Source organism: Oryctolagus cuniculus, chromosome 15 (genome assembly GCF_051225735.1).
Source record: "Oryctolagus cuniculus isolate XC-2025 breed Fujian yellow rabbit chromosome 15, ASM5122573v1, whole genome shotgun sequence".
Lineage (NCBI taxonomy): Eukaryota > Metazoa > Chordata > Mammalia > Lagomorpha > Leporidae > Oryctolagus > Oryctolagus cuniculus.
This window is the reverse complement of record NC_142881.1, coordinates 53,585,435-53,608,081: the sequence shown is the minus strand read 5'-3', so window position 1 is coordinate 53,608,081 and position 22,647 is coordinate 53,585,435. Positions and strand designations below refer to the sequence as shown.

Here is a 22,647-nt window from a genome sequence, read left to right as displayed (position 1 = left end):
TAGACATTGGGAAATGGATGATTGTTTATAGCCCATGTCTCTTCCGTTGAGGAACAATCTTTGGTTTAGTTTTGTTTTATTTTGTTTTGCTTTCTTTCTCTTCAAGCTATTTACTGTTCTTAGAGTAGGGTTAACCAAATGATTACTAAGTAAACTGATGATAGATCATTGTCAAAATTAAAAATGGGAATCTGAAGGGGGGAAAGGGTTGGAATGTGGGCAAGAGGGAGTGGAAGCCCCACTTTGTTCCTAAATATGCATACATGAAATATATGAAATTTGTATTACTTAAACTAAAAAAGCATACTTGCTATAAGACCTCCTTAAATAAAAGGTTCTTGTGGATATCAGCCACCTCTATTCATTTCTTCAGTCCTTCCTGTATTCATTATTCAGACATTCAAACATTTAATTGTTTACATTATAATCATTAACTGAAGATTTCCTAAGACCCTAACACCACTGGGGAGAGGAGATGATGTAGTGGAGATATAAAACCCATGATATGCCTTCAAGGAGTTTATTTTAAGCATATAAAGTTGATATACACGTAACTATGAAACAGTACATAATGCATTGGGTCACAAGAGAAATATAGATTAAGAGTAGTTCCTGCTGAGTACTTAAAGTACAACTGATGGTGGTGGCTGATAAGGGTGGGCTTAGAAGTGTTTGGCCTACGACTTAAGGCTTGGGTAAAAATGCCCGTGTCTCACATCAGAGTATCTAGGTTCAATTCACAGTTCTGGTTCCTGACTTCATCATATATATATGTAATATATATATATTTACATATATATACACATATATGTTTATATCTTGCATAAAATGTATTTTATTTATATTGATATATCATATATGCACATATATAATTTTATATATCTTTTATTTAACTTATATACAGTTATATAAAATATTTATATAATTTCATTCATTTATTTTCATTTTATGTGAACAGAGACACAGAGGGAGGAACAGAGAGATCTTTCATCCACTGGTTCATTTCACAAACGCCTACAACAGCCAGGGCTGGTCCAGGCTGAAGCCAGGAGCTCAGAACTCCATCTGGGCCTCCTAAGTTGGAGACAGAGACGCAAGTACTTGGACCATCATCTGCTGCCTCTCAAGATGCATGTGCAGGAAGCTAGATCAAAAGAGGAGTAGCTGGGATTCAAATCAGGCATTCCCAATATGGGATATGGGCAACTCAAGCATCTCAAGCAGTGAGTTCATCACTGTACCAAATGCTTGCCCCTGACTCTAGCTTTCTCTCAATGCAAATTCTGGGAGGCAGCAGTGATGGCTCAAGTAATTGAGTTCTGACACCTACAAGGAAGACCACTGGGTTTCAGTTCCCAGTTTCATCCTAACACAGCATTGCATGCAACACTCTCTCTGTCATTCTGCCTCTCATTAAAAAGAAATGTAAAAAAAAAAAAAAAAAAAAAAAAAAAACCATATCGGGTGTTGATACATAGACATGTAAGAGAAGGGCATTTATTTGGGGAGATTTTTTTTTTATCAAAAAACATTTCAGGACTTCTCTTCTCAGATTCACCAAGTTGGAAGAATATAGAGCAGGTTGTTCTTTTTCTTTTTTTAATGATTTGAGCTTTTACTCCAATTGGTTGATTCACTCCCCAAATCCCCAAAAGCCCAAGACTGGCCAAGCTGAAGCTGGGAGTAGGAATTTCAGTCCAGGGTTCTCACATGGGTGGCAAGGAACCCAGGAACTTGAGCCATACCACTACTTCCCAGGGTCCCCATCTTTAGGAAGCTGGAATCAGGAACCAGAGCTGGAGACTGAGGCCAGGTTCTCTGCATCCCAACTGGCATCTTAACCGCTAGGCTAAATGCCTATCCAAGCATGTTGTTAGAAAAGACTCATGGTTAGCTAAGCAAGACTGTGAATACATATTATATGTATAATATATATTCATATATATTTATATATAAAATGAATTCTTGGGCCATCGATATGATTTCATCTTCCTACCTCCTTTTTCCTTTGTGTCAAATGAGTCTCAGGAGAGGTTGAAGTTAGGAAGGCATTCCTAAACATTTTGTTTTGTTTGAAATACACAGCAGGTTAACATACTGAATTGTTCAGCGTGGTAAAATACAGTAGGGAAAGAATAAAGATAAGATAATGGAGGTTTTGAATATCAGATTATGGAGTTTATGTTTTCTATGTTAGGTAACACAGAAAATATTAAAACTTGATGTTTCTTAGTTTTCTTTCTTATATAACCAGTTTCCTAATTAAATAAAATACTTTAAAAAGTTCATGGAAAATGTAGATTATGAAAAAAATACCTGGATTTCAAAATTTTTTATACCAAAGTCAATTTATCTTTTAGTTTCCATTTTCATGAACATTTTGAAGTAACTTTGTACATTGAAATGGATATTTTTTTCTGATTGTAGAACTAAATCTTAGGCATAGCAGATGTTAAGAGTATTGTTCATTTTATTTTTAATCTCTTCCAAGCATTAATATATATCCATCCAATCTATTGTTTCCCTGGATTATTATTGTTAAAGTATTGTTAGAGGAGTTAACTTCAAAACTAATTCAAAAGCAGTCAATAAGATTGTGGGTCAGACAAGATTTTAAGTGTACAAACAAAAATTGAAATATTCCAACTGTTACACAGATTAGAATTTGCTTCCATCTCAATTTCACACAGGAAATAATCTCTCTTGATGTTTCCTTTGATATGAAAGATTAAAGAGTTAATTTTTCTTTTCTAAGAGCATGCTGAACTCAGACCTCTGGAATTTCTCCACAGCCTGGTCATCTTCCAAGTCAAATTTTAAAAATATCATGATTTACAATGTTTGATTCAAAATTGGGTTTTGCAGGAAATCAAAGGTGGGCGAGCATCTCTATTTTTTAAAGACCTCTCTTTCTTTTGTCCTCTTTCCCTTCCTCTCCCCAGAAGTTGACAGAAGATATTAGTGAAAAGGTTAATAGATTTTAGAAATTCTAAATTTTCTTTTTTCATTCAGTTTGTTGACTTTTCTGCATTGTATTATAATAACATAATTTTATTTCAAATAGTGCTAGCTATGGGACAATTAACATTTCTATTTCCCAGGTTACTTTAAATTGCCACATATGTATACTCAAAGTATTTTTTAAAGTTCATTTATTTATTTGACTTGAAAGGCAGAGAGAGAGCAAGCTAGAGAGAGAGCAGTCTTCTGTCCGCTGATTCACTTCTGAAATGACTGCGGGACCCCATCTTTGTCTGCCATGTAGGTGAAGTGGCCTAAGCATGGAACCATCATCTACTGCCTCCAAGGATACATTAATAGGAAGCCGGGTTGGAAGCAGAGGAGCTAAACTCAAATCAACACCTTGATATGGGATGTGGGCATCCCAAGCAGTAGTATAACCTGCTGTACTACAGTGCTCACCTTACTAAAAGTATTTTAATAAAAACAGACTGACTTACAATTTTGACATTCAAATGTTAAAGCAAGAATTCAATCTAAAGGGAAATTTGAAGAAATAAATTTGAAAAAATATTTTATGGTATTTCAAATTTTTAAGAACACAGTTTCATTGGAGAATCTCCCATAAGAGTATAATTGTTGACCTATTATTGAATTCCCACTTCTGACAGGAACTACCTTATAGAAGATGTAATAAAAACCTCTGTGATATCAGTGTGACTGCCATGGGCTGAATGATGTCCCCTTCCAGATTCACATACTGAAGCATCATTACAGTTTCAATAGGATATGGATCTCAAAATTATGCAGACACTTAGACTCCAGAATCTTATTTTAATAATTGATAGTTTAAGGATACAGCTTGATCTTATAATGACATCTGGTAGGTAGACCTAGTGGGAGTGCTTTAGGTCATTGGAAGCTTGCCCCTAGAAGGTAGTTCCCAGAGTATTGATTATTTCAGCTGACTTAAGCCCAGCTGCTCCTTCTGTCTCCTGGTCTTTGCATGTGATTGTTCCTCTGTGCATACTCTGCCATTATCAGCCTCCACGTAAACAAGACAAACAGTACCATGCAATCTTGGACTGTGAATCTCCAAACCCTCATCTTCCTTCCTAAGTTATTCCTCTTGGGTATTTTTGTTAAAGGAAACAAAAGCTGACTAATTGAGCCTTAACCCCAACTGTGACAGGATTTGGAATTAATTTGGTAATTCAGATTGTATCCAGTCATAAGGGTGAAGTCCTAATGCAATAACATTGCTGGGCTTTTAAGGAAGAGAAGTCTCTTCCTGCACACGCAGCAAGGAAAGGCTGTGTGAGGGTACTTGGAGAAGGCATCGTTTACCAGCGAGAAGAGGGCCTTCACCAGAGCCCAACTATGCGGGCACCTGATCTGGACACCCAGTCTCCAGAACCATGAGAAAATGACTGTGTGGTGTAAGTCACAAAATCTATAGTATTTTGTATGGCAACCTGAAATGACTGATGCAGTGACTTCCCCAATGCTGTGGATTAGGAGACACATTGAGAGGTCAATGGCAAAACTAGCATTTTAACCTGAGCGTTTCTGCCTACAGAAGCCCAGCCTTTCAAGTCCAGTCTGAATTTTGAACCAGGAAACAATGAACATAGATAGCCTTTTAAAAAGGACCAAGCTCTTCAGCTGCTCTTTGTTTTTTTGCTTCACACGTTTAGCAAACCTGCACAAAATTACTAGATGTTTGTCCTTCCTCATTCTTTCACCTGATTTTTTTTTGTGTTCTAGGAGGATGTTATTATTTGAGCTTTCAAAATGCCAGGTTAATGTTGAAAAATGTAACCAATATTTCTAAAGTGGCAATATTGAAAAAAAATCCAAGGAGATTTAATATTGTTCTATTTGCTTTTTATAAAACATATAAAAAAACAAAATATCCAGTGTTATGGCTGTAACTAATTGGCAGTGTCCCATTAAACCATGTTAAAATTAACATCTATTAATTGGATTAGGAATTCAGTGAGAATGACAGCTGCTAGTGCCTTTTACAGTTACTTTGTTTTTCTATAATCCATATGGCAGAAATCACATAATGCTTTTCTTTCCTACTGAAATAAACATTTACATTAAAAAGATTCTACTCAGTGTGGTCAGGGTATGTGCAATTGTTAGTATCTTTTCTTAAAAATGTTTCTGTTAAAGCTGAACTATCTTTCTCCCCCTCTTTCACAGGTTTTCACCAGCCATATTTTTATATCTGATTAGCATCATGCCATCATTGTGGCTTCTTGAAGTGCATCATGGGACTCAGGTACTTCATTTTGAAAAGTAGGAAATTAGAATATTCAGCAAAAAACTACTTGTACAGTATGATCTGATTTATTTCAATAATCCAATTTTCTAAGAAACTTGAGTTATTAAGGATTAAATAAGAAGCCACTATTAAAACAAAGTGAATATATGACTTGTCAAAGAACCAAAAAGAATACTATATTCATTTAATGCTTAAGACTACATATTAATTAATATTTTGCATTACAGTTCTTTTAAAAAAGATTTACTTATTTATTTAAAAGGGAAAGTGTCAGGAAGAGAGGGAGAGAAAGATATGTATATATTCCATCTACTGGTTCCCTCCCTAAATGGCTGCAACAGCCAGTGCTGGGCCAGGCCAAAGTCAGGAGCCAGGAACTTAATCATGGTCTCCAATGACTTGAACTCTGATATGGGATGCTGGTGTTGTAAACAGGAGCTTAATCCAGTGTGTCACAATGCCATCCCCCTGTATTAGAGACCTTATTCATGAGACCCACTCTTCTTGGGGCCAGTGCTGTGGCGTGGTAGGTAAAGCTACCACCTCTAGAGGTAGGACCCCATATGGGTGCCAATTCAAAACCAGACTGCTCCACTTCCTATCCAGTTCTCTGCTATGGCCTGGGAAAGCAGTAGAAGATGGCTCAAGTGCTTGGGCCTCTGCACCCACATGGGCAACCCAGAAGAAGCTCCTGGCTCCTGGCTTCAGATTGGCCCAGCTCTCGCCAGTGAGGCCATTTGGGGAGTGAACCAGTGGATGGAAGATACCGCACTCTTTCTCCCTCTGCCTCTGCATCTCTGTAACTCTACCTTTCAAATAAATAAATAAAGCTTAAAAAAAAAAAAAAAAGACTCACTCGCCCACCCATACCATGCTATAAGGGGAAGTGGGAATTTGGTTTTAATCCTTGTGGTTTCAATGAGTTTCTGTATTGTGCTGAAGTTGAGCAGGCCTCAATAATCTAGTGTACTGGAAAGTAACATTTTTAAGAACTACACAACCAAAGTCAAAACCAAACCCTCATCTGTACTCTTTTATGTAGACATAATCAAAATCGTAGGAACTATTTAAAATAGTCTGACTTAAAATACACCTTTGCAGATTATAGGAGATTCACTTCCAAGGATTTCATGAGCTTCTCAGTGAAAAAGAAATGCTATTGCAAAGCCCTCAACTAAGGCTAAAGGAGAGGACCATGAGATCCACTGTAGGGAAAGGCAGGCTTGTATGGATCAGACCACATTGCCCTATAAAATAAACAATGGTTTCCAATGAGAGTTCTTATTTTTTATATGGAGATTTGTTTTTAAAATTAAAAAATATATTTAAAGGCTGGTATTGTGGTAAAGCCACATTTATTGGGGGCACCTGCAACCAATATCAAATTATCAATTCAAGTTCCAGCTACCTTGTTCTACATTACTGAGAGCTTCCTGCAAATGGAGTGATGGCTCAAGTGTCCCTGTCACCAAGTGGTAGACCGGATGGTACTCCTGACTCCTGGTTTCAGCCTGATCCAGCCCCAGTGGTATGCAGACTTTTGGAAAGTGAACCAGCAGATGTAAATTGTTTTTTTTTTTTTTTCTCTATTTCTTTTTCTATGTCACTGTGCCTTTCAAGTGAAATAATCTTTATTTTTACTTATTTGATCAGCAGAGATAGAGTGACAGACAGAGCTTCTTCTATCCCTGCTGTTTCACTTCCCAGGTGCCTGCAATGGTCAGGACTGGGCTGGGCCCAAGCTAGGAGGCACAATCTCAATCTAAGTCTCACACTGGAGCCAGGGAGCCACTAATTTCTTGAGTCATCATGGCTGCCCCTTAGGGTCTACATCAGTAGGAAGCTGTAGTCTGGAGCAGGAGTTGGGTATAACATCCAGGCACTCTGATGTGAGCATCTTAATTGGCATTTTAACCACTAGGCCAAATGTCTGCCCCCAGAGAACTTTAACTGAGCTAGTCAACATGTTCTAGCTCAGTTAAACATGTTCTAGTCTGGGCTCCATCATCTCGTTGTTAATGCTCCTCTACCACTCTGAGAAGGCCAATTGGTGAAGTCCACCAGAGTCCAGCTTGAACATCAAGGTTCAGGTTACATTTCTCTGCTGCAGATGAACCGTACTTATGTTTTGGTACCTTAACTCATAAAACACTTTAAGCAAGATCTGTGAGAATTTAGCTCTGTACATATTACTTTGTTACAGTTAGTAATTTTATAGCAGGGCTAAATCTCCAAAATATAACCTTATCTGGAAAATGCTTGTTCCAAATTTTAGGCACACAGAGGGGAATTTAGCTTTGTGGGATATTTTTGAAGAAATCCACAAGCAAATCCCACTAACATAAGCATGAAGACATTATTTTTCCTCTTTAAATTTCCTTCTAAATACATTAAAGTCATAGACTATGTCTATGTCTACAGCAAAATTATTTTTGTAACTATAGATTGGTTGGTTCAAGTGAGCATGGCTTTTTTCAAAGCCATGCACCATAAGGAGTTAGGGAACTATTTCAATCTCCTTACTACTTACTTCTTTCAGGAGTATGGAAATAAGCTCTGGTGATTTGAATCAATTTTTTCCTTCACCTCCAATTCTATGACATGGCTATCATCCACAATAACAATTCATTTCCCCAAATGCTTTTATAATATAAACGCATTGCACAGTTAATTGATATACAGGTCAAATCCCATTACAACAAATAGCATGCAACCAAAAGCTCTCTTTTTAATAAAAAAAGATTTTTGAGCCCCAGGCAGTACCTCTCTAATTTCCATAGTACAAAAGAAATTGAACCTTTAGTAGTAATAGATTTGACACTGAGAATTAAAATGAGTGCCCAGAGATTGAATTGGGCTGAGTGAACAGAGATGGAAGTAGAAACAGTATGAAAGACAAAAAAGTATGAGAATTGCCTTCAAAGAAATAAGAAATGTCAGAATAAAGAGAGAAACAGTAACTCTGTCAGTCTACTCATTTAGGAAAGTTTGGTTATGACAGTAATTATCTTTTATCTCCCATGTTTCAGTGTTTTCTGTTATACTTTCTCATTTACAGACCCAGCAACTCCATGAGTTAGGCATGGTGCATATATTTATATTTTATAAAAGAGGACCTTGAGTCTCAAAAAGGTTAAGTGATTTTCCTAAGGCCACACAGCTAATCAACAACAGTGCTGGCACTTAGAACCTAATGAACACCTATTTTCACTAAGCCACATTGCCTTTTTTCAGATATGTGCTGTATATTTTAGAAGAGTTTGCATTAAAATCTTCTGAATTTTTCATGAGAAAAAAGTAATTTAATTTCTGTTTACATTTTCCATTTGCACTACAACCTAAATGTATTCACCTATGACTTGTAATAGGAAAACACCCTGACCTATGGCATGAAGACATTTTCCTAGATGACCAATATGGTACCTACATTCCTGAATCTGGCAGGATCTACTTGCTTGGAAAAACAAATAGTTACGACGATTGTGACCTTAGCCCTTAGTCCGATCTCTTTAGGAAGCAGCACAACTAAAGTAATGGAAATGTCCTGCTCTTCATGATGTTCCAGTCAGGCTTGATCCAAAGGAATATTTTTGAAGCTAACAAGAGTTTTAAAGACATAAACATGAAAAAGTAGCCTGTTAGGATCCAGATCATGGATATGAAATCACCTATACAATGCTGAATGCTGAATGCAAACATTATCACTGCAGATTAGGTTTTAGGAGTCAAATCACTTCTTTACTGCAGTCCTAATATAGTTGACACTTAAAGGAAAATCTCACCCATCATAACAAATAGAATAACAAGAATGGAGAGAAATTCCGATAAGTCTCCTTATCACAATATTGGCTACCAAGATGCTTGCTTCAGAGTTATACATTGCACTAAACAATGATTGTCTTAAAAAATAATAAGGTGTTTCTAGATTTTTAGAGATAAGGATGTAAAAAGCACATCCAGATCACTTTTTTTTTTTTTTAAGTCAGAAAGACATAGAGAGAAAATGAGAGACAAAGTGAAATCTTCCATCAGTTGGTTCACACCCCAAATGCCTGCAACTGCTAGGTCCTTACATTAGTCAAAGCTGAGCCACATTGAAGCCAGGAGCCAGGAAGTCCCATGGGGGTGGCAGGGATCCAATTAGTTGAGCCATCACTTATTATCTCCTAGCTTGTGCATTAGCAGTTAGCTGGAATTAGAAACGGAGTGGGGACTTGAATCCAGGCACTCTGATATTGGTTGGGAGTACCCCAACCAGCCTGTTAACTGCTGCACCAAATGAATACCCCAAGGTCTCCACTTTTATTATACTGCTCTCGACCTGTAAACAAAATGTTCAAGTGTGCCCTACTGATCATTAAGTTCTTAGAAAGAAGCCAAATATTAACCCAGCCATGAGGATTCGTGGCTTGGTTCAAAGATTTAATGTTTTACTTTCACTAACTTTTCATGGAACTTTAGCTGCACACATACACAGACACTCACACGAAGTGTACAAACAGCTGTATTTTTGCTCCTAGAGATATGGCACATGGCAATATTTCTTAATTATTCATTTCACCCATGACACTAGTTGTTTGGATAGAGAAAAATAGCTTGTTTGCAGACTTTCTTTTCTACTTTTTTTTTTTTTTTTTTTGACAGGCAGAGTGGACAGTGAGAGAGAGAGAGACAGAGAGAAAGGTCTTCCTTTTTGCCGTTGGTTCACCCTCCAATGGCCGCCGTGGCCGGCGCACCGCGCTGATCCAAAGCCAGGAGCCAGGTACTTCTCCTGATCTCCCATGGGGTGCAGGGCCCAAGGACTTGGGCCATCTTCCACTGCACTCCCTGGCCACAGCAGAGAGCTGGCCTGGAAGAGGGGCAACCGAGACAGAATCTGGCGCCCCGACCGGGACTAGAACCCGGTGTGCCGGTGCCACAAGGCGGAGGATTAGCCTAGTGAGCTGCGGCGCCGGCTCTTTTCTACTTTTTCAAGTAGCTTGTAAAATTATCAAAAAAGTTCTAAAATAATTAAGGAAAAACACTTTTTACAGCTTTAGTTTTTAAAAAAATAATTTCTCTTTAAAAACAAATGTGTGATTGTGAACATGTGGTAATGATAGTGGTGGTGCTGTTGACTGTGTTGTGTGTGTGTGTGTTTGAAAATATGTTAGAACCACAGATGTTTAAAAAAATGCTTTAACCTTTTTTGAAGTAGTCTGCAAAATAGGCATTATCTACAGTGACATTTTCAAGTGCCACTCCTTTTCTCTAATGTTCATCCTTGTTTTTCTCCACCTTAGATTTCCAGCACCTGGCTGGATAAAAATACACAGTTCACTTCTAGAAATACATTTGCAACATGAAGAAAACAGGAAAGAAAAAAAAAGTCACTTCTTTGAGGTCCACTGTCAAGTTCTCCAGAAATTTATAAACTGACTTCTCTACTTGACACTAAAATATATATAATACTGAACACACTAATTTTTCTGCTTGTTTTGGTGTTTGATAGGCAAGATTGAAAGTAATTGAATTATATACTTAAACAAACTGGTATTTTAGGTAAGAGGCTTCTAGGTAAGAAACAAACTTGTAAAATAAATGTTTTGAATAGGATTTTACATGTTTGTTGTTGTCATTGATTGCTGGTTTGTTATAATTCTTTCAAGGTTCAGGAAAGAATCAATTATTAATTCTTAAATTCTGTAGCTCTCCACAATAACTCTTACCATATGCATCTTTTAAATGTCTATGGAAACATAAGACATGTAGAGCTCACACTCTTTAACATTAATTGAAAACTGATTTTCTATCTCAATCCTATCATATTTAGATTTTAAGAAATATTTATGTAAATTGTATAAACTACACATATATGATCATAATCTGTTGGATAGGTTGAAGCTGTTTTAAACTGTCCCTTGTTGTGATTTTTTTTGTATGTTGTCTTCCCAATTCCTAGTATTGCAGTGTGCCGTCTGAAGAAATGTCACAGAATACTAGCAGAAAAGAGGACATCAATTACACCGAGGTATCCAGTGAACAAACCAATGGAGCAGATTATCTCATTGAGTCGGTGAGAGCTTTTCCTACCACCTAACTAATGGTGGACTTGATGAGGATAACATACTACACATCCCTCAGCTCATTCTTTCTATGAAATTTGTCAATTGGCTAATTGTTTGGCTTAGGGATTAACAAAATAAGATTTTTATGTATTACTTAACATAGTCAACAAGCATATTTATATATAAATAGATATATTTTTCCTGCAGTATTAGGAACACTTAAATTAGACAATATATACATGCAGAGAGACAAATACATAAAGGAATGATATAATTAAACAATTGGAATCTGATATATGTATATAAAATTTTAGCATGTTATTTTTTAGAGAAGTTTTTATTCACAGCAAAATTGAGACAAAGGCATAAATACCTCATATCCCCCTGCTTCCACATATGTAGTTTCTTCCACCAACACCCTGCATCACAGTGGTACATTTGTTATAATTAAAAAATTAATGAAACTACATAGACACATCACCACCCAAAGTCCACAGTTTATACTAGGGCTCATTTTCGGAATTATGGAGACTATGGGTTCAGACAAATGAATAATGATATGTATCTATCATTATATGTCATATGAAGTATTTCTATTTCCACAAACATCTATTCCTGGCAGCCAGTGGTTTTTTTTTTTTTTTAACTGTCTCCATATTTTTGCCTTTTCCAGAATGTCATATCATTGGACTCATAGAATATGTAGCCTTTCAGACTGATTTCTTTCACTTCATAATATGTTCCTGTATGTTTTTTCATGGCTAGTCATTTCTCTGTTGTGATAAATAATATTCCATTATCTTTTTTTACTTATCCACACATTAATTGAAACACATTTTGGTTGCTTTCTAGTTTTAGCAATTATGAATAAAGTGGTTATAAATATTTTTATACAAGTTTTTGTGTGAATATAAGTTTTTAATTCCTTTGAGTAAAAACTAAGGAGCCCAATTGCTGGATCATATGGTTAAGGCCATGTTTAGTTTTGTGAGCAATTGGCAAACTGTCTTGCTAAGCGGCTATACCTTTTTGCAATTCCCACCAGCAATGAATCAGAGTTCCTGTCTTTCTACATCCTCCCTGCATTTGGCTTTGTCAGTTTTCTGGATTCTGGCCATCTAATAAGTGTGTAGTGTTATCTCTTTCTTAATTTGCATTTCTATGATGACATTATACAGAATATTGCTTTATATGTTTATTTGTCGTCATCTTTTGTGAGGTACTGTTAAGGTCTTTGACACACTTTTTTCATCAGGTTGTTTTTCTTACTGAATTTTAAGGGTTCTTTGAATATTTTATGAGGTATATCTTTTACAAATATTTTATTCCCGTCTGTGGCATATATTTTGTTCTTTTGATGTTGTCTTTTACAAACAAGACTTTTTTTTTTAATGTTAATGAATACCAGCTGTTAATTCTTTCTTTCAAGAATGGTGCTTTTGATATTGCATCTAAAATGTCGTCACCATACATGAGGTCCTATAGGTTTTCTCCCATATTATTTTTAAGGCTTTTTTAGTTTTATATATATATATATATATTTTGACAGGCAGAGTGGACAGTGAGAGAGAGAGACAGAGAGAAAGGTCTTCCTTTGCCGTTGGTTCACCCTCCAATGGCCGCTGCGGCCAGCGCGCTGCCGCCGGTGCTCCATGCTGATTCATGGCAGGAGCCAGGTACTTCTCCTGGTCTCCCATGGGGTGCAGAGCCCAAGCACTTGGGCCATCCTCCACTGCACTCCCTGGCCACAGCAGAGAGCTGGCCTGGAAGAGGGGCAACCGGGACAGAATCCGGTGCCCTGACCAGGACTAGAACCCAGTGTGCCGGCGCCGCAAGGCGGAGGATCAGCCTAGTGAGCCGCGGCGCTGGCTTATAGTTTTATATTTTAAAGTTATATCTCAGATCAATTTTGAGCTAACATTTGTGAAGGGTGTCAGGTCTGTGTGTGGGTTCATAATTTTGCATGTGGATATCTAGGTATTCCAGCACCATCTGTGGACAATAATATCGTTTACCCATTGTATTGCCTTTGTCCATCATACTTTCCACAATATGATAGACTACTGATTCTGTGAGGTTTAATATAATGATTCAATCTACAAGAACAATTTATATCACTCTGGGAAAACTGCTTAGCCTCTCTGCTTCTCAGTTTTCATCTGATCGTTAAAAATATTAATATTTTATCCTACTAATATGCTTCATATTTTCTCTACCAGTATGATTCCTGAATGTATTACACTGGATACATGTGCTGTTTTATAACATAAAGAATGGTGTAAATGAAATATTATTGATTTTTATGCATAGTTTCAATCAAATTAGCATCTGCTTGTTCTTTTCCTCCCTTTACTTGTACATTTAATATTGGCAAGTGATCAATAGAGGTAAGTAGATTTTAAAGAAAGAGTTAAATAACTTGCATAAATAAATTAGAATCATTATCTTATCCATTCTAGATCTAAGTTCTGGTAGTCTTTAGACAATCTCTATAGCATCAATATTATAGGAAATTGAGCAAGAGATTTCATCCAGACATGAGTGGAATATAAATTTTTCTCAAAGTACAAGAATACTGGCAGATTAAAACTTGCTTGCTAATTTAAGGATTATTGAATCATAGATTTTAATATCCAGAATAAAATAATAACTTCATAGTAATTATGTTTCTTTACATTTATGTAATGGATAAACATTGTTACGTTTTATATTCCTGGTTGACTACAATAGATTTCTAAGGCAATAATGAACAAAAAGGAAGCTTTGTACAGTGACAAAAACATCACCAGATGATTGAATTCATATTTAAAATCTATAAAGTCAAAATATAAGATTTTTGTGATTTTAATATGGAATTTATAAAATTTTGCTATATTATACTTTGTTATAGTGTACAATAAATAAAATGGGAAACAGTCTTCAAAGCATTGCAAAACTGGATTTTAAATATTATATAGTGCAATACCACTAGCAACTGTAAGGTTTAAATCACTTGTTAGTTATAGGGCAGTCCCATCTTAAGAACCACATTAGATATTTTTTTCAGAGTGTTTGGCTGAAAGGAGCATTGCTTTCTTTAAGTGAAGAATAAGTCCTATGAAAGACTATCTACAAAGCAAAATCTTGATTAAGAGCCATGGTAAAGTGGGCATTTCTCTCCAAGACTGTAGCTGATAATCCTTCTGTCTGTGTGACATTTCTGTTAAACAGGCCCGAGTTTTTGTAAATAACTTATCTGCAGTATGTGAGAAAGTTTGGACTTTGGGACTCCATCAGACATTCCTACTACTGCTAATAATTGGAAGATGGCTACTACCCATTGGGGGAGAGATCACTCGAGACCAACTCTCACAGCTTCTCCTTATGTTTGTGGGGACAGCTGCTGACATTCTGGAATTCACAAGTGAGACCTTGGAAATTCAAAGTGTGAGGTAAGCAGGCCCTCTAATGAAAAGATTTCTTACAGTAGACAGGACCATGCATCTATCTCTTTGTTCTGTATTTATGTTCTGAATGAATAGGATTTTTTTTTTTTTTTTTTTGACAGGCAGAGTGGACAGTGAGAGAGAGAGACAAAGAGAAAGGTCTTCCTTTGCCGTTGGTTCACCCTCCAATGGCCGCCGCGGCCGGCGCACCACGCTGATCCGATGGCAGGAGCCAGGAGCCAGGTGCTTTTCCTGGTCTCCCATGGGCCCAAGCACTTGGGCCATCCTCCACTGCACTCCCTGGCCACAGCAGAGGGCTGGCCTGGAAGAGGGGCAACCGGGACAGAATCCGGCGCCCCGACCAGGACTAGAACCCGGTGTGCCGGCGCCGCTAGGCGGAGGATTAGCCTAGTGAGCCGCAGCGCCGGCCGAATGAATAGGATTTTTAATATATGATACTCCATTGCTAGAATCATAGATTTTGCTGCTGATTAGGTATGTTGTAGAAACCAGCACAGTTTATATTTAAATCTATACATGAAGGCAGTTTCTGCTAAAGAAACAGACATGATATTCCCAGTGGGATATGAGAGAAAGTCTCTGCACATCTGTATGCCCACGGAGCAGGTGGCACCAAGGTCATCTGAAAACCTTCTAGAGTGGAATGACCATCCCCAGGCCCTCTTTCACATTCCAAAGTGTCAGGAACACAGCAAATCACACAGTGCTCTTCTAGCCCATCACATGGCTACAATTTCAAGAGAAAGACTGCAGGAGATGTGGAGAAAGCTCTCCCCTCCACAGCTGGGAAATGTGCATTCCCTGGTGGGAATGGAGAATGGGGTAGATGAAGTTTTATTTTACTAAATTTCATTTTCAGCCAGTTTTGTTCCAAGTGCCCAAAGGCTTTCTGGTGTAGATACCTATAAATTAAAACTTATTGAGTTGGTACTTTTATTTTTGCCACAAGCAAATAAACTCAGAATCCATGATCACATCTGTTTATAGAACCACTTTCTTACCATTAGGGATTTAAGTCTCAGTGCCTGAATGTACTTTAAGCTTGGGTTGTTCTGCACTATGCTATAAAAACAAATTGGAATGAGACTGGCTTTTAATGCTACAGTTTACTTTATGCTGTGTTTCTCAAACAAACAAACAAAAAAAAGCTGAGCAAAATACACAAATTTACTGATTAAAGTAAATATCTCAATTATGGCACAAATGATATTTATAACCAAGGGTTATCTTTACAAGATCAGTTTCTATTTCATTTATACTAATTTTTCTTTTAGCTTATTAAGTTGACAGATTCTTTCAAAAAATAACTCAATCTAAATCAACAGTCTTTAAACTGTTAATTTTAGTTTTGTAGTTGTAATACTTTACATATGATCAGTGATTTACATTCTTCATGTATAGAATGTTCAAATATTTAAGACAAATAGAATGTAATGTGGTTACAAGAAAAACATGAAGAAATCCTGACAGAGCTCATGAAAGCATTAAATATCTGCAGTAACAGAGACATGAAAATATAAAGATAACTAATGTATGCTAAATATCTAAGGAAATGGAAGAGAACAGAGGATAGTAAAAGAGGTATTGGACAGTTTTGTGGGACCAGTCATACAAATGTAAGAAATGCCAACTTCAGCTATCTTAATGGGCTATTGATAGTCCTATTTACAGGTAGAACTAAGGGGATAATTTATAGACTGCGTTTGACAATAAATGGTGAATATTAAATAAGTAAATGAATGAAATTGTAGTTTGCCAGCCTCTACCCAAATAAAAACTACACACCAATACACACCAATAAAAACTACACACCAATACACGCCTTGAAAATTTTAAGGTATTCTTTTACTCACCAGCTATTGGATAGACATTTGTGCCAGGCACTGTTCTAGGCAGCAAATGGGAAGAAAATGGTGAGGAACTGCTGTGCAAAGGGACACACAGTCCTGTCCCAGTAAGGACTATTTCAATTTATCAAGAATTTAGGAAGCACTTGATGTTTCAAGAGAGCTTAAATACACCTAATTTATTCTGTTACCTACAAATTATTCTGAATACTTCACAAAAACATTTAAAAATTCTTTCAACTTGTATAACACTCCAAGAATACTAATGTTTAAATTGAGTCAAATAAACTACAGCCAGCCCTGCATATCCATGGACGAACTGCAGTTTGAAAATACCTGAAAACAAAAATTTCATCTATATGAAACATACACAGGTTTTTTTTCCTAAACAACATGGTATATGTATGTAGCAATTCCATTGTGTTAAGGATCATAAGCAATACACAGAAGATTTTAAAGTATATGGGAGGAAACACAGAGATTATATGTAAATGCTACCATATTTTATACAGGGGACATGAGTATTTGCAGACTTTGGTATGCTCTAGGGTCCTGTCACCAATACTTGTAGATATCAAGGAGATATCCTAGTTTATGTGTTTAAGATTTGTTTTCAGTTTTCATTTTATCAGAATCAGTCATTTTTATTTTTAATAAAATTTATTTTTAATGATATTTTATTTTTAATGATATTTTATTTTTAATGCTTCTGCATTGTACCAGTGGCCTTCTGTAATCTCTGTTCCACTCCGTTGCTTCCATGATGCGACTACTACTGCCTTCCCTCAAGGTCAAGACATAGAAAGAGTCTCTAGTTTTCTCTCTTCTGAAACCCATCTTCTAAATGATGATTTCCTGTTTCAGGTCCCAACTCTTCTTCAATAATTGGCACTACAAATGTTTGATTTTTCAAAGGAGACCCTTAAACCTTTCCCTTTGAGCTCAAAAGGACAATTACGAAGAATATAGTTTATACAGAAGTAAAGGATATTTACCTGTTATAGCAGAAAGTCCCTCATTATAGTTTGCCTATTATTGTAGTTTTCCTATTATCGATGACATTTTGATTTTTCTTTTATTATATTCCATGTTTGGGGCTGACTGATTTAGGAGAAAATCTGCAAAAGAGTCTACATTACAATTATTTTTAAATCTCTTTGCTGCAATCTTGCTAATGTCAAAGTCTGTTTTAAACTATTTAAACCAATTCCATTCCATTGGCCCACATGACGTTCATCTGCCTAATTTTTATGAGTTTACATAGACTTGTAAACCTTATGGTGTTGCAATTTTTTGCCTAACAGCTTTATTTAGTTATGGTTTAAAACATCATAATGTTCAACTATTGTAATTCTACAGTTCCATGATATTTAGCAAATTATAGATTTGTACAAACATCCATGGTTAAAACATTCCCATGACTCCAGAAGGATTCCTTGTGACTTTTTCCAGATGATTTTCACTCCCACCACCAACTCTAGGCAATGTTGATATGCACATACTTTCAATTTTGTAGAGTTTCCTCTTCTAGAAATCTCATGTAAATGGTATTATAAAATAAGTGATCTCTTATATCTTATGTTTTTTACTTCACATAATCTTTTTGGACTTCCCCCATGTTATTTAATGTCTAGCTTCTTTTTAATTACTGAATTATACAAGGGGTTTTCCAAATGTTCATGGCAGATGCATATTATTTTTTAGTTCTACTTTTCATGAAGTTTTTGAAGTATCTTTATGTTCCACTGAATATGTTTCTCCATATTGTTTGTCTATTCAGTAGTAGGTGCATGTGTACATTATGTCCAGCGATATCTAGCAATGGAACGGCTACCTTTTTTTTTTTTTTTTTTTACAGGCAGAGTGGACAGTGACAGGGAGACAGACAGAGAGAGAGAAAGGTCTTCCTTTGCCGTTGGTTCACCCTCCAATGGCCACCGCGGCCAGCGTGCTGCGGCCGGCGCACCGCGCCTATCCAAAGGCAGGAGCCAGGTGCTTCTCCTGGTCTCCCATGGGGTGCAGGGCCCAAATACTTGGGCCATCCTCCACTGCACTCCCTGGCCACAGCAGAGAGCTGGCCTGGAAGAGGGGCAACCGGGACAGAATCTGGCGCCCGGACTGGGACTAGAACCCGGTGTGCCGGCGCCGCAAGGTGGAGGATTAGCCTATTGAGCCACGGCGCCGGCTCAATAGGCTGCCTTTTTTTAAAGTAGCTGTACCATTTTATACTCCCACAATCAACATATGCGAGTTCTGTTTTCTCCATGTTCTCATCAACACCTGCCCCTCTTTTTGTTCAGTCTATATGATTATAGCTACTCCAGTGGTCATATAGTAGTATCACAGTCTTTTTTGATAATAGTTACTCTAGTGTTCATATAGTGATATCTCAGTGTGTCTTTAATTTGCATTTCTCTAATAGTCTGTTGTTGAATATCTTTTCATGTGCATATGTCTTCTATGAAATGCCTGTTCAATTTTTTGCATATTTTTAAAATCTTACTGTTGAGCTGTATGAGAGTTATTTATGTATTCCAGGTATAGGCCCTTTATCAGATATGTAAATATATATATCTGATAGATATATTTTCTTTCTGTTTACAGCTTATTGTCCATTTTTACAGGGTTATTGATTTATTTGAATGTCATAGTTAGAGACAGAGGGAGATCAGAGACAAACCTTCCATCCACTGGTTGACTACCCAGATGGCTGCAATGGTTAGGGTAGGGCCAACCTGAAGCCAGCAGCTTCTTCCAGGCCTCCCACATGAGTGCAGAGACCCCAGCACTAAGGCCATCTTCTGCTGCTTTTCCCAAGTGCATTAGCAGGGAGTTGGTTGGGAAGTGGAGCAGCCGAGGCTCGAACCAGTGCCAATATGGGATACCAGCATCACAAATGGTGGCTTTACCCACTACGTCACAGCGTTGGTTCCTGTTGTCCATTTTTATATGTACTCTTCTGAAGAACTCATTTTAAAAGTTTTGATGAAACCCAAACCAATTCTTAATTAAACATATTGGGCTGTTTGTTGTCATATCTAAGAAACTGCTAACTACAGATTTAAAATATCTTCTGTTTTATTATGGAAGCTTTTAGCTCTTACAATAATTTCTTTTAACTATTTTGACTTAATTTTGAGGTTAGCTTTCAACTTTATTTATTTATTTATTTTGACAGGCAGAGTGGACAGTGAGAGAGAGAGACAGAGAGAAAGGTCTTCCTTTTGCCGCTGGTTCACCCTCCAATGGCCGCCGCGGCCAGCGCGCTGTGGCCGCGCACCGCGCTGATCTGATGGCAGGAGCCAGGTACTTCTCCTGGTCTCCCATGGGGTGCAGGGCCCAAGCACTTGGGCCGTCTTCCACTGCACTCCCTGGCCACAGCAGAGAGCTGCCCTGGAAGAGGGGCAACCAGGACAGAATCTGGCGCCCCGACCGGGACTAGAACCCGGTGTGCTGGTGCCGCAAGGCGGAGGATTAGCCTAGTGAGCCGCGGTGCCGGCCTCAACTTTATTTTTTAATTTGACATTGCCTCAGCACTATCTTATGTCCTAGTGTGACTAACTTGAAAACTTTCACTATTAAATTATCTTAACATCTTTGTCTGTAATCAGTTGATCACAGATGTAAGGGATTTTATCTAGGTCTATCAATGGAACGTCCATTGTTCTTTATATAATACATTATCATAATTTTATTAAGTTGGAAATTGGGTACTATAAGTCCTTCAACTTTTTTTTTATGTTTTAGCCATTCTAGGCCCTTTGCATCTCCACATAATTGTTATAATTATCTTGTTGAGTTCTTTTTTTTTTTTTATTTTTGACAGGCAGAGTGGACAGTGAGAGAGAGAGACAGAGAGAAAGGTCTTCCTTTGCCGTTGGTTCACCCTCCAATGGCCGCCGCGGCCAGCGCACTGCGGCCGGCGCACCACGCTGATCCGATGGCAGGAGCCAGGAGCCAGGTGCTTTTCCTGGTCTCCCATGGGGTGCAGGGCCCAAGCACCTGGGCCATCCTCCACTGCACTCCCTGGCCACAGCAGAGGGCTGGCCTGGAAGAGGGGCAACCGGGACAGAATCTGGCGCCCTGACTGGGACTAGAACCCGGTGTGCCGGCGCCGCTAGGCGGAGGATTAGCCTAGTGAGCCGCAGCGCCGGCTATCTTGTTGAGTTCTAAAGAAAACCTTGATGTGGTCTAATAGCAACTAATGAATCTAAGGATCAATTTGTCAACAACTGTTGTCTTTAAACTTTTAAGTTTTCATTTCTGTGAACCTGAAATATCCATCGGGTGAGGATCCTTTTTTTCTGCCAAGGGCCATTTGGATATTTATAACATCATTTGCAGGCCATACAAAATTATCAACTTAAAAATTAGCTTGCTATATATTTCTTGAATTTCAGGTCCTACCTGTGGTTACCTTGGCAGGCAGACCAAATTATTTCATGGGCCTTAAACAGCCCACAGGACAGATACTCCCATCCCTTGGAAAGTCCATTACTCTCAGCAATGTTTTATAATTTTTAGGACATAGGATTGCACCACTTTTCCTAATTTTTCCTAATTATTTGAGTCACTTTGATGTTCTTACTAACATAATTATTTTTGTAATTTTATTTTAATATTGCTACATTAGAAACACAAGTCACTTGTGTATGGTTCTGTGCCAAGTGATCATGCTAAACTCTTAATTGCTCAATTTGTTAACAAATAATGCATTAAATTCTTTCTAATATGCATGCCTTAAATTTACTTTTCTTGTCTTATTGCACTGGCTAGAACTATTTTCAATGTCAAATAGAAGTAATGAGAATTTACATTGTAGTCTCAAGCAATTAACATTCTATGTCCATTAAGGATGATGTTAGGTGCAGGTTTTTCACCAGCTGTCCTATGTCAGTTGAGGAAATTATCTGTTTGGAGTTTTTTTTCGATGAGTGTTGAATTTGTAAAAATTCCTTTGCTGTTTTTATTGAGATACTTATGTATTAATTGCCCTTTATCCTATTAAAACAACAATTTAAGTTATTTTCAGATATTAAGCAAACTTTAGTGTCCTGGGGTAAATTTTACTTGGCTATAATTTATAACATGTTATACATGTTACTGGATTCAGTCTGCTAACATTTAATCATTTTATATGTATGCTTATGAGGCATGTTGATCCTTTCTAATGATATCTTTTCCTGGCTTTGGTTTCATAGTGATAATGTATTCATGAAATACCTCAGGAATCATCCCCTTTTTCCTTGTTTTCTAAAGGAGTTTCTTTTAGCATTGAGATTATTTCTTCTTTAAATATTTTATAGACTTCACCTAAGGAATCACTTGGGTCAAGACTTTGTGGTAAGATTTTTTTTTAATTATCAATTCAATATCAGTACCTCTTATGATTCTATTTAGAAATCCTATTACTTCTTGAGTCAATTTTGATTATATTTTCCTTTCTAGAAATTTTTCCATTTCATCTAGGTTGTCTAATTTATGGCATGAAATTTTCCATTATGTTTACTTATTAACTATGTTAATTGCTATGGTGGTGTTGATGCTTTCTTCTACTTTATTGAACTTGACAATTTGTATCTTTACCTTTCTCTCTTCCCAGGAGGAAAGGGCGTTGGTTGATTCGTTTGATTTGATCAGGTTTATTGGCTTTATTGCTCCTTAAGAATAACTAAGTTTTTAGTTTCATTGATTGTACTCTATTGTTACACTGTTTTCCACTTCATTGGTTTTTTTTCTCTGATGTTTATTTTTTCTTTCTTCATGCTTTCTTTGGATTTAATTATTTCCTTCTTTTTCTGGTTGAAGATGAAAGCATATGTAATGGATTTGAGACCTTTCTTCTTTCCTAATGTAGGCATCCAGAGCTACAAATTTCCTTCCAAACACTGCTTTACTATCGTCCCATAACTTTTGGTATGTTTTCTTCTTATCTAATATAGTTAAAAGCAATCTTCAATTTTTCTGGTGATTTTTTCCTTAACGCATGGGGTATTCAGGCAAATAGTTTAATTTCCACATATATAATAATTCCTAGGTATTTTGTGTGTTGT

The 22,647-nt window shown here is 37.1% G+C and overlaps 1 protein-coding gene across 2 annotated transcripts in view; it reads left to right on the top strand.

Annotated features, from left to right (window-relative positions):
• The window catches only part of TMEM26 (transmembrane protein 26), a 54,133-nt gene that overhangs the window by 15,282 nt on the left and 16,204 nt on the right, over positions 1-22,647 (top strand). For both annotated transcript variants that reach the window (XR_016221616.1, XM_002718471.6), the window contains exons 2-4: positions 5,173-5,251; positions 11,196-11,309; positions 14,512-14,732. Coding sequence is in view for 1 of the 2 variants with exons in the window: in XM_002718471.6 (XP_002718517.1) it covers positions 5,173-5,251; positions 11,196-11,309; positions 14,512-14,732 (414 nt within the window). In the remaining variant the exon portion in view is untranslated. The remainder of the gene's footprint in view (positions 1-5,172; positions 5,252-11,195; positions 11,310-14,511; positions 14,733-22,647) is intronic.